General features: G+C 44.5%; 1 protein-coding gene across 9 annotated transcripts in view; it reads right to left on the reverse strand.

The window, feature by feature from the left end:
* The window catches only part of Large1 (LARGE xylosyl- and glucuronyltransferase 1), a 496,807-nt gene that overhangs the window by 64,551 nt on the left and 420,094 nt on the right, over positions 1-12,162 (reverse strand). For all 9 annotated transcript variants that reach the window (XM_058574193.1, XM_046429385.2, XM_058574197.1 and 6 more), the window contains 2 exons: positions 9,702-9,814; positions 7,431-7,556 (listed from right to left, as the gene is read on the reverse strand). In XM_058574193.1, coding sequence (XP_058430176.1) covers positions 7,431-7,556; positions 9,702-9,814 — 239 coding nt within the window. The remainder of the gene's footprint in view (positions 1-7,430; positions 7,557-9,701; positions 9,815-12,162) is intronic.

Consider the following 12,162-nt stretch of genomic DNA (forward strand, 5'->3'; position numbering starts at 1 on the left):
GAGCCAAGGGATCAACAAAACCAACTGGATCTCCTACTCGGGTCTTCAGAACACATTACTTCACACACAGTACTAGAACTCAGCTCCCCCCCATCTGAAGAAATCCTATTAGCAACTCTTAGCAGTGTTTTGATATATTCTCTGGGGAATGCTGTAGTAGGGTAATTTTCCAGGGGCCTTTCTTCTAGGAATCCTGCTGATATTTCTAGGAATAGCGACATCCAAGGCACATTGGCTACATGTAACAGCAGAGGATGGATAACTTACATCAGTTATCCAAAGCCCTGTGAGAGCAGGGCCCTGATTCCCAGTGCAGGCGCCCATTCCAGCTGTACCACAGCCAGGGCTTAACCTCAGGCAGGGCACTTCCTCCCTTTGGGTCCCTGTTTCCTCATCAGTGAAGTGGAGTGTTGGGACAGATGAATGAGAAGAGCCCGTGTTGGCTGGTGTGTTTCTGCCCACCAGCTGAACGAAATTCCCAGAGAGCTCAGGAGCGACGCCGATTTCTTATTTTAATCATACCAGACTTACGCAGGTCTCATGGGGCTGTCCTAGCTGCTTGGCACATCATCCCTTTGAAATTTCACATCTCTGTAAAGTCGTGGTCACTTTCCTATCTGGGACAGGCTGAAGAACTATGCAGCAGCCCTACAGTGGCCTAGGGCGAGTGTACTGAAGCTGTACAAGCAATTCCAAGGCACAGCCGCCGTGTGCCAGTGCCCAAACAGGGGGACAGCCGGCTCCTGTTTGGACTCCTTCAGGGTACTGGTAGCAAGAGTAAGCCCAGAGATAGTGAAACACCAGGGCCCTGTGCTAAGGTCATGCCAAGAAATCCAACAGGCATTGGCCTCAAGTGAAGAGATCTGCCTGGAAGGTGGACCTTTTAGATTTTAGATCTTCTCCCCCCAAACCACTGCTGCTTCTTCCTCCAACCATCCTGATCTTCCCATTCCTCCTCCTTCTCACTCTCTCTCTGGTTTCTCCCTTCACGGTCCACTGCAGTCTGCTTTGCTGAATGACCTCCCGTATGCTGATGCCCAGGGGTGCCTCATCTTCCTCAAAAGACGTGGAAACCCACACATCTCTAGGAACTGTCAAGTGTTTTAAAACTTGAGTTATGTGCTATTCTTTTATACAAATGCTACCAATGCCCTCTAGGAAAGTAGATCTTCCCCCTCACCCCCGCCCGGCACAGATGGCCTGGTTCTCTTGGGTGTTCCTTTGAGGTGTATTTGATTCCCAGTTTATGAATGGGTTGAGGTCTAAAGTTCAACCTCTGAATCTGTTGGTTAAAATCCAAACATTCTTTCAAGGAGACAATGTTGCATTCATGATTTTTGTTCTGGAGCAAGCTTGTGAAATCCACTAAATTCAAAAATGGCTCACACAGAACAGCCCTGGGGACTCCATACATCACGTATTGTGTTTCTTTGGAAAATATGCTCAGGTAGAAACTCACCCCCTGCCCCACAGAAGGCTCTGCACCCAGAGTCAGAGGTGTGGGTTGGAGTCTCAGCTCTGCCATATTTAGCTGTATGACTCTGGGCAAGTCATCTGTACAGAGTTAATCTGTAGGGTCCTTGGTCTCCTGACTTACAAAACAGACTGAGATTCACCTTGTTTAAGCTTCTGTGACAATTCGGTGGAGCCATGTCTGGAACACTATTCCCACCCAATAGATCTGGAAAATGCCTTTGTATCTTTTGAGGGCGAGGATGAAACTCGTAGGGCTGACTTCCTCTGAAATGTGCTCCCTGTTGATCCCATACACATTCTTGCAGTGATGGCGTTGGTCCCATGGCTTGCCCACCCACATCTTTGTCACTGCTCCTAACTTACACATAGCCCTGGACTTGCTCCTAGCTCCAGGGCATAGCAGGGGAGGAGCGGTGGTTAGGCAGGACTGGGAGAGGGGCAGCACAGATGCTGGAGGCTGAGGAGAGGGCGGGGCCAGGAGATGAGGAAGGAGCAGTGTTCAGGCATCTGGGAGTTTGGATGTGAAGATTCAGCTCAGGTTTCTACAGAAAGCCTGGGGGATACAGAGCTGCATCACACCCCAGTGGGACAGGGCCCTCCTCTTGTTCCACAGCCACCTTCACTTCCTTATGTCACAGTGCTCAGCAGGCTGTTCTGGAATTTTCCACTTACCTGGTGATTCTCCTGAGGGCAGGAACCATGGCTTACTCGGCTCTAGTGTCCCAGTAACAGCTACAGACCCAGGATGGATGCTCTGCTTGCTGTTTCCTGGCCAGTCCCAACTGTGTCTGGCCAGCACTTCATTCTCTAATGGCCCATGGAAGCCTGAGGACTAGGGCAAAGTCTTACAGACCCCATCCTTGTCTCCCTTCTCTAAACCAGCACAGGGACCCTCCACAAAGATACTCCTTGGGTCCCTCCCTATCTCTTTCAAGTTAAGACTCAGCCAGGGAAGGCTGAGTCATTAAGGCTTAGAACTGCAGAGATAAAATTGAAGGTCTTTGAAACACAAAAGACAGTGGTAAAGTCGAGTGCTCTTTCTAGGAGCCCTCAAGAGGCCTGGCTGAGATTGGGGCCAAGAATAATGGTCTCCATTACTGGAAGATCTTAAGTGATTTATTCAAGTCCCTCAGCTGGTACGAAGTAGAACTGTCATTAGAATTTACAGAATTGCTTGGCTCCAATAGACTATGCACTTCTTCCGCCTCTTCAACGAAAACGCGTTTCCTTAACTGACCTCAGTACAAAGTTCTCGAATGGCACCCAAGTAGGCGAGATGCTCACGGCTAGGAAGCTTGTCCCTAGCAGAATCTGAAAGGATCTTGTCCCTAGCAGGATCTGAAAGGATCTGCTGCAGTATGCTGAGCTCTATGCGTATTAGGAGTGAGGTGTGTTGGCTACTAAAGGTGTTTTTATTCCTGTGTTTCTCATATAATTGGAAATCCAATTAAACACTATTTGAATTAGTGATGTGTAAGTGCAAAAACAGTTTGTGTTTTCATGAGAGGCAAGCTAAGTGCTTTGCAATGACTCAAGGAATATAAATCCCTAAAAACATTTCCCTTCCATTAGGTGTGGGTGATCCAAAAGAATGGGAGGGAAAAAAAATAACTCAAGGGTGCCCTCTAATTGCTTTGCAAGGTCTTATAGTTCTTGCTCCACTTTAAAGAAAAGGACCCTGATAACCCTACAAAATGCATAATGGGGGTGTTTAATGCCAGATAACGCACTCAATCAGCAGACCCAGAAATACGACTTATAGATGAAAGGAGAGTTAATAAAGATTAATTTGTTCTGATTTTTGTTTTAACTGACAATTAAAGCCCAGCACGGAATGGTGGTGTCCTGGTGTCTTGTTAAATAACTTCTTTCCTATTCTGAGGTCTTAGGACTATCCTCCAGACCCCCTTTAAGATAACAGTTCAATTTGGTTTAAAGTCTATAATCCATGGATATTTTGTGCATGGTGTGAGACAGGGATTCATTTTAATTTTTTCTTCCATATGGAGAATCTGGTGTCTAAACATCATTTATGAAAAATGTAATCCTTTCTCCAAGGATCAGCAATGCCATCTCTTCCCATGTCAAGTTTCCATAAGTGTGTGGGTGTTCCTGGACTCTATTCTCTGTTCTATTAATCATCTGGCACACCCCAGAGCAAATGCTCAGGAGAAATAGATTTTTAGTGGTTACTATTTATGAGTTTTTAACATGAATGAGTGTTTAATTTCATCAAATAAATTTTCTACATCTATTTTGATGTTTGTATGGAGTTTCTCTTTAATCTATTAACATGCTCAATGATATTTGTAAATTTTTTTAAATGTTAGATCACCCTTGTCTTTCCCGGAATAAACCCAAATTGGCCATGATATAGTATCTATTTTCTACATGACTGCATGTGGTTTGCTAATATTTGGCCTAAGAACTTGTACATCTGTATTTATGAGCAAAACTAGACTCTAGTTTTCCTTTTTTGTAACTCTCCTTGTGTAATTTCAGTATTGAGAACATTCCGGTTTCACTGAACAGGTTAAAATGTATCTCTCTATTCCTACTCTCTGGAAGAGTTTAAGGTTGGAAATATCTTTTGATTAAAAAAAAAAAGATAGGAATTATTTCTTTGTAGACCTAAAGGGACTGTTTTCTTGGTGAGGTTTAGTGTGGTAATATAACATTATAACATATACACACCCATACACACACATATATATATTTAAATCAGTTTTGGTAAATTCTACACTTCTAGGAATTTGTCTCTTTCATGTAAGTTTTCAAGTATATTGACATAATGTTGCTCACATTATTTGATAGTCTCTGTTATTCTGCTTTATGTATTGAGTTGAAAGCTCCACAAACCGACAGAGCATTTAATCTTTGCTGTATTCCTAGAACTCAGAAGAATTGCTGGCTCAGGCACAGTGAGAGACAGCGTCGATGAATCTGGATTCATGCCACCCCATTCATTTCCTGGTAAGTTCTTTCTTTCTTGATAAGTCCTGCCATAGCTTTGTCTATATTATTGGTCCCTGTCAAAGAACCAACTTTTGACTTTATTGAATAATTGGTTAATCAATTTCTGCTCTTACCTTCTTTATGTCCTGCTTCTAGTTTCCTTTGAATATGCTCCAACGTTCTTTGTATATCATCCTCCGAGGTAAACCAGGCATATTATTTTTTCATTTTTTCTTCTCTTAATACAAACATTCAAGGTTTTCTATTTCCCTACATGTTTACTCATTCCACTAATTTTGACACATATTATTTCATCTTCATTTAGTCTCTAAGAAGTTTTCAGTTTCAATTATGATTTCCATTTAGAACCATGTGGAATTTAGAAATGGGTTCTCAATTTTAATAAAATACATATTTTTTATCTTATTGTTATAGCCTTCTAATTTAATTATATTCTGTTCAGAGAACTATGATATAGTATAATTCTGTAAAATGTACTAGGATTTTGCTTTATAGTCCTATACATGGTAACATTTTTGCAAATGTTCTATATGAGTTTGAGAAGGATGTACATTGTCTGACTTTTAAATACAAGGTTCTTCACTTGCCCAAGTGAAGTGGTTAACTGTATACTTCACCTTTGCTATATTTTTATCAACTTTTTGCTTGATCTTTCAGGACTTGGAAAGGACACATTAAAATATTTTACTACAATAATAGATATGTCCACTTCTTTCTAGTGATCTGCATGTATGTGGGTACAATTATGTTAAAATATATGAAAATTCATAAGTATATATATTTACATACCTCTACACACATATATTTAAAGACACATGTGTTACAGCATGAAGTGCATCCAAATTTGAATTTTTGTCTTTTCCTTCTTATTAACTTTTTATTTTTAAGTGTGACCACCTCTCTCCCTACTGATGGTTTCTCTGACACCAACACAACTAGCCTGTTTCCTTTTAGACACTTCCCCTGATAATATTGTCCCATAATTTTACTGTCAGCCTTTTCAGATTACAATGAGAAGGGTATGTGGCTGGTAAACAGTGTATCCCAGATAACATTTTCTCTTCAATCTGAAGATCGGTCTTCTCATTACCACAATTAGTTTACATTTATTTGGTTATTGATATATTTGGACTTACTTCTATCATCTCAATTTCTAACCTTTTCTGTGCCCAATTTTTCCTATGCTTTTATTTTCACCTTCTTTTCTTGCATTCCTGTTTGTGTCTGTTTTTATAAAATGACTGCTCCAGGAACCAGGGACAAAGGCCGACTTCAGGTTTATGCCACACTACCTTTAATTCCATGTTCCCAGCCACCAGGGGGCAGCATATCACCCCAGAGGCAAATGCTTTAGGCAGCGGCTCCTTGCTTAAATCTTACCCTTTTGAACTCGCAGTCTACCATGGTTTCTGGTCTCTGTTTTCCTTACTTCATAGACAGATCTATGCTTTCAAAACAGTGTAAAAAACCAGTTTTAACCCAGCATTTTCAGGTGTCCTTTATGGGGATGGTTTTATTTTCCTCCCCTCCAAACTTCTTAGTCCACAGTATTCATCAAAATATTCCTGTTTCATCTGTTTTCCGGAAGTCTAACAAGAACACAGGGTATACAAGGAACTGCGTATGTGTTGAAAGAATGAATGATGTGGATATTTCTGTTTTAAATACTTTCTAATTTTTTGCAATAAACGTGAAATATAGTAAAAAACAAAAGTTCTTTCTTTTGGCTCTGTGACTCCTCTCATGGGAAGGAAGACACACAGAAGGAAAGAGAAGGAAGCTGTTCATAACAACACAATTTGTATTTGTGAACACGTGAGAACAAGTAAGGGTTAGGGAGGTGGCTGAGTCATGGGTTATTATGGAACTAGTGGGCATACGTGTTAGTACTGTGCAGCTGACCCAGAAAGTGCTTATGATACAAAACAAGTAAGGGCAGAAAGAGAATTCAACGCACATTATGACCACAGATACGACATGGCACGCACAAGGACCAGGAGCCAACTGGAAACCTGACTGTTAACAAAGAGCCTTTTTCTTTGTAAAAACTTAAACGGTGGTTCTTACAGTGTGCACGGGCAATGAATGTGAATTTTAAAGGAAGCAAACTCTTTAGGGATGTATGTTATCTACTCCTTCTCTGGTACTACTAGAGAGGCAAATCAGAATTAGTCAGGACTGTGTTCAGTTCCTGGTTCTGGAACTGAAGTTGACCATGGATAGTTGGTTAAGCCAGGGAAGATCAGAACCATCCAAAGCGAAGAATCATCAACTAAATAAATGGTGGTCCATTTGAGCCACGATTAGAATGGCTCGTTATGCAGCATTGTCTATAGTGCTAGATAACTGAGGCACCTTGTCTTTTTCTCTACAGACAGATCCTACCACGGTGCTCGGTACCAAGAGAGCCATGATGAAGATTCTTGTGTCACGGTCCCTTCTCAAGGAAGGGGAGTGAGATGTATGCTTCATCCCATGTCTGATCCTCCCACACCTACCACAAGCACCACAGTAGCTGTCTTTTTTTTTTTTTTTTACACCTATGTCCTTAACGCATTTCTCACTCCCTCTATGCCATAAGGGACTTGGAAAAGGGAAGTTATTCACATCAGCATCTACAGCGCCTGGCACAGAGTAGGACTTTGTCACTTATTTTTCACTTGACTTAAATGAATGGATTTGGGGAGGTGACATGAACCAAAACAGCTGGCAGCAGATGGCAAGAAAAATAATCATACAAGCTGGTTCTTACTCCAGAGGTCTTTATGCTTTCCAGAAAGCCCAAACACACACACACACACACACACGCGCACACACACACACTTCGGAGCCCCCCTCTCTTTCACCAAGCTGCACACCAACCTCACAGCCATCTGTGCCCCCTCAACCCCCAACGCAGCTTCCCTCTGCTCCCCAGGGCACCTCACCCTTCCCCTGGGGGTGGGGCCCACGCCCCGCGAGGCCTGTCTTGACCTTACCTTTAGATCAGACACGTCTCTGTAGCACTGCTCGGAGCGGGTGTGGTCTGACAGCTGCACATTCCAGAAGCAGGGCAGCTGATACACCAGGAAGGGGTTCTGCTTGATGACGGCATTGAAAATATCCTGGGGAATAAGAGCCAAAGCGGGGTCAAGGCAGGCAGCGGGTTCGGCCTATGGTTCTGGCTCCCGAGGCAGCACGTCCCCTGTGGGAGGGTGCCCTGGGCATCCTGCCTGGGCACAGGACAGTTTGCACCCAGGACGCTTCTCTTGCCTGTTATCTCCAGAAACCAAGCAATGATGTTTGGATGGAGATAGGGATGCCGCAGGCCGACTGGCCGCCTGAGCATCAGGCAGGGAGCTCACGTGGGGGTGGACAAGGGAGCATCTTTCCTAGCTCCCTGGCATATAATAAATGAAGTCTCTTTTCCTCCCCCCCCCCCCCCCACTGTCCTATCCAGGAGCCCAGAGTTATCCATTTGAGCCTCCCAGGGAGGAAACTATGTGGTGACAAGTGGCCCAACTCACCCAGGGGCTGAGACAAATTATAGATCCTCCCTTCCAGCAGCTTTTTCCTGGGGCATTGGGTGGGCTTGTGATGGATGCTGCTTACTCCTACAGGCCACAAGGCCAGAGTAGGCAGCCCCCCTTTCAAGGCCAAGTCTCCCTTGTCTCTGGACCAATCCCCTGTTTTGGGCTCCTCTCCAAGCTCTCTCAGGGGCCACACTTACTAACCAGCATGGATGGTGGCACCAGGAGGTGAGTTATGGGCCTTTGCTACAGGACTTGGCTGACCTGACTATCCTCACTGGACACAGTCACACAATTGCTAGCTCTGGGGGACACACTCAATCTTGGTGACCTGACTTACAACATGAGGATAATGGATGATGTCCTCTCAGGACATCAGAGAGCACCCAAGTATTTTTTTTTTCTTTAACTCATTCATTATACTGTATCTCATTGTTGAAAAAAGGAAATCAGTTTCTGGCTATCTGAGAAATCCCAAATAGCAATGCTTAAAAAATAGAAAAGTTACCCTGCACAGTATCTGGTTTCCTCTGTATTAGAAAACTGCGTAGTTACGTGAGGATTCAGGCAACTGAACTTTGAACAGAAGCACGGAGATGAGCGCCATGGATTTGGGGAGGTGACATGACAAAATGCAGAGGAATCATCTCTGCATTCCCAAGACGGCCACCAACACCCCAGCAAGGTCAAAATCTATAGTGACCAAGGTCAAAGACTGGAGGCTCCTGTCTTTCTTGGTCAAAATGAGAAATGGTTTTGTTATGAATATCTGTTGATATGGACGGAGTTCAAGGATCTTTTCAGGTTGCCTGGATAAAAGGGAGGTTTCTAGAGCCAGGAAGTTTGTTCTTCCCACTTAAATGTACTTCCCTCAAGTTCAGGGTCACCAGGACAGGATCTCAGCCTGACAGGTTAGACTTATTTGCCATGGAGGCATGAAAACTTGACTAGGAAACACGTGGTGGTGCACTGGGGCCAGGGGGAGCAGGGGCCTATCATGGCTCTGATGAAGACAGTGACCTCCTCTAGGCACAGTGGACTGACAGCGAGTTATGATCCTGCCTCAAAAAACCATGAGCTCCCTGAGACCAAGGGCTGCATCCTCATTCATCTGTCCTCCCTCTCCTGAGCATGGCCCTGGTATCTACTGTGCTCAGGGTACTATGCTAAATGAACAAACAAATGAACCAAAAGAAGAACTAGTGAGGGGAGCAGGGCCAAGGCAGCTCTTTCCCTCGGAGTCACATAACAGGTGGCAAAATAACCCAGAGCCAGCTGCTTTAAGGTCTCCATGAGCAACAGCACGTGGGCTGCAGCAAGTTTGCATCTGGACTGTGTTAAAAGGCCTGGTTGAGCCCAAGTCTCCCAGAACTCCATTGGAGGTGGTGGAACTTTTGAGGGGTGGGGCCAAGTGGGGAGGTCTTTAGGCCCCTGAGGATGTGCCCTTGAAGGAAACTGTGGGACCTGGGTCTCTTCCTCTTCTCTTTTTTATCTTGGTCAGGAGGTGAGTGACTTTCTCTGTTCCTCCTCGTGCTCCTGCTGTGACATGCTGCCATGCAACAAGCCCTAGGCAACGTGGCCAAGAGACCAAGGACTGACACCTCAGAAACTCTTGAGCCAAGACAAACCTTTCCTGTTTATAAGCCAATCGTTGCAGGTATTTGTTATGGTGACAACACGCTGTATGCTGACCTACCCAAAGGCACTCAGAATAACAGCCCTTCTAACCTGGCCACTCACCTGGTCAGCCAAGGATGTAGACAGCATGCCCATGAGCTCCCTCTCTGCCGTCAGTCTCCACATCTGCTCCCATTTCATCTTCCGCAGCTTGTCCAGAAGCAGCAGAATCACCCCTGGGCAATGGCATAGGATAGGAGAGTAAGGTAACAGTAAGACAGAGAGACAGACATACCTGCTTGGCACAGCCACAGTCTCTCGGGGACAGTGTGTGGCATAGAGAAGAGGCCTAACTACTGCTACGGATAAGTGAGCTTTTTCCCTCCAAAAGCTCACCCAGTGAGGCTTCACCATCCGGGGTACATTTTGGGGGACAAACATACCAGTGTTCAACCCGGGCTCTGCCAGGTGCTTGCTCTGAGAATAAATCATCCCTCTGAGGCATTCTCATTGTACGAGGAAGCACCAAGACCCCCAGGGCTGCAGAGAGAACCAGTGGGGTGGGTGACTGTGCCTAGCCCCTTCTAGAGCTGGACTGTGGTGATGGCCGCACCACAATAGGCCGTGGACTTCAAGTCACTGAACTGCACCATAAATGTAGTTAAAATGGCAAACTTATGCACGCTTTATCCCAACAGTGACAGTGAAGATCCCAGCTTGCTCTTGACAAGCAGTACCTTTATACAAGTGCTCGATTCCCCCTGCCTTTTTCCCTGGAGGTAGGACACTCTTAGTCAGTATGGCCGATACCTGTGGCCTAGGTTCGACTTATCTTTACAGACAGAAACAGCTCCTCTGTGACTTTATTTGTCTTTGCAAATCTGCTTAACAATTATTGACAAGTGTGGCTCTGGCCTCAGCGTTTCCAATGGCCAGAGGGTCTTCTCTGGCTCATGCGGAGCCAGCATGTGTTTCAACTTCAGGTGAAGGCCATGCTGATGTTGGGTCTTTAAGATGAGCTCTAAAGTCTTTGGCCTCACAAGAAACTAATAATAGGAGCTGGATTCTTCCTCCTTCCCACCTTCTTAGGGTTTTTGTGGGGAGGGATCTGGGTGAATTGGGAATGGTACAGGGAGGGAAATTTCCACTGTTTATCCTTTGGTATTTTTAAGAATGCTTGCACAACTAAATATACTGCTCAGGCCAATTAATTAATTCTACAATTAATTAAAATCTAATTGGAAGCACATCTTGGCTTAGGCGAGTGGCTTAGAAACAGCTGTCTACCAACAGGTTCAGTCCAAATGTGCAGAGAACGCCCAGAGCTGAGAACACGAACAGCCAAGAGAATGTCCCTGCAGGCCACTGCAGTCGGTGTGGCGGATGGAATGGTTACACCCAGGGGCTCCCCAATCAATCCTCTTCAGGATGCTTAGCTCAGCAGAACAGCCACTGGAGCAAACTCCAGGCGGTTGAAAAATGAACTCAGTCGATACCTGGTACATACATTTCTAAGGCTGTAGGAAGACTGATTTCCCCAAGTCAGACATAAATGGTGACTCTAAGACTTTTTACTTAATCAAGTGGCACATATTTGGAGAAAAAGTATATTCACCATTGAGTGAAGGGTGTTTGGTTGACAGAGTTGTACTAAAACACATGTATGGTGATGGGAAGAATTCGCAAGTCAGAAGGCCAATTTTATCTATCTCCTTTGGGCTTCATTAGGGCTTCTGCATATACTACTTCCTTAAAACCCCCAAGCTCTTTACAAGGTATTATCATCATCCTTAGTTTATCAGTGGGGAGGCTGAGGGGCTGACTCAGACACTTGTCCAACTCACAGTTTGAAAGTCACTAGATCAGACTCATTCAGATCTGCCTGACTTTAAGGCCAGTGCAGCGCCTACCAGTCTACACCCTGTAGAGCCAAGGAAGGCTGATTCTCAGTTCCTACATGTGCCAAATGAGGAGAGTGCTGCTTGCCCTACACTGCTCAGAGAACTGGCATGCCCTTTGTGATAGGCTGGTAGCCTTTACCTAACAACTCTACTGGAGAAAACCAAAACCTCCTCATTAGAAGCGCATGCCAATTTCCATTGTGTAAACACCCCCAGTTAGGGTCATTTCAAGAGAGTTGTGTGATGTCATTGAACACGGAGCTGGGAAGGAATGCAAGACAACTGGCCCTCCTGAGCCATATGAGCAAGATCCAGCACACCACTGAAACTGTTCCCCAAATATGGACATATTTTTAGAAACAGTAAAATTTGCCACAGATGTACTATTTGATTGCTTCTTCGGGGAAAAAGGAAAGACCTTTACAAGTTAAAGAGAACATTGTGATGTAAGTCACTGGTGATTGATGCAAAAAATAGACTCTAGTCAAATGTGTGAAAGAGAATTTCATTATATCTTGTTGCAAAAATTAATTCTAATTAGGTTGGATCAAGACTCCAACATATAGAAAAAATGGGGGAGGGGATTTTAGAAGATCTAGATGAACATTTTAAAGCCTCCAGAGTGATCCACGGTAGATCTGCCTGTCTCTGGGGGCTGAGTTGAGAACTGATACTTTTAAATG

Source organism: Marmota monax, unplaced genomic scaffold, assembly GCF_021218885.2.
Source record: "Marmota monax isolate L192 unplaced genomic scaffold, Marmota_monax_Labrador192_F-V1.1 WCK01_AAM20220418_F8-fsc00051, whole genome shotgun sequence".
Lineage (NCBI taxonomy): Eukaryota > Metazoa > Chordata > Mammalia > Rodentia > Sciuridae > Marmota > Marmota monax.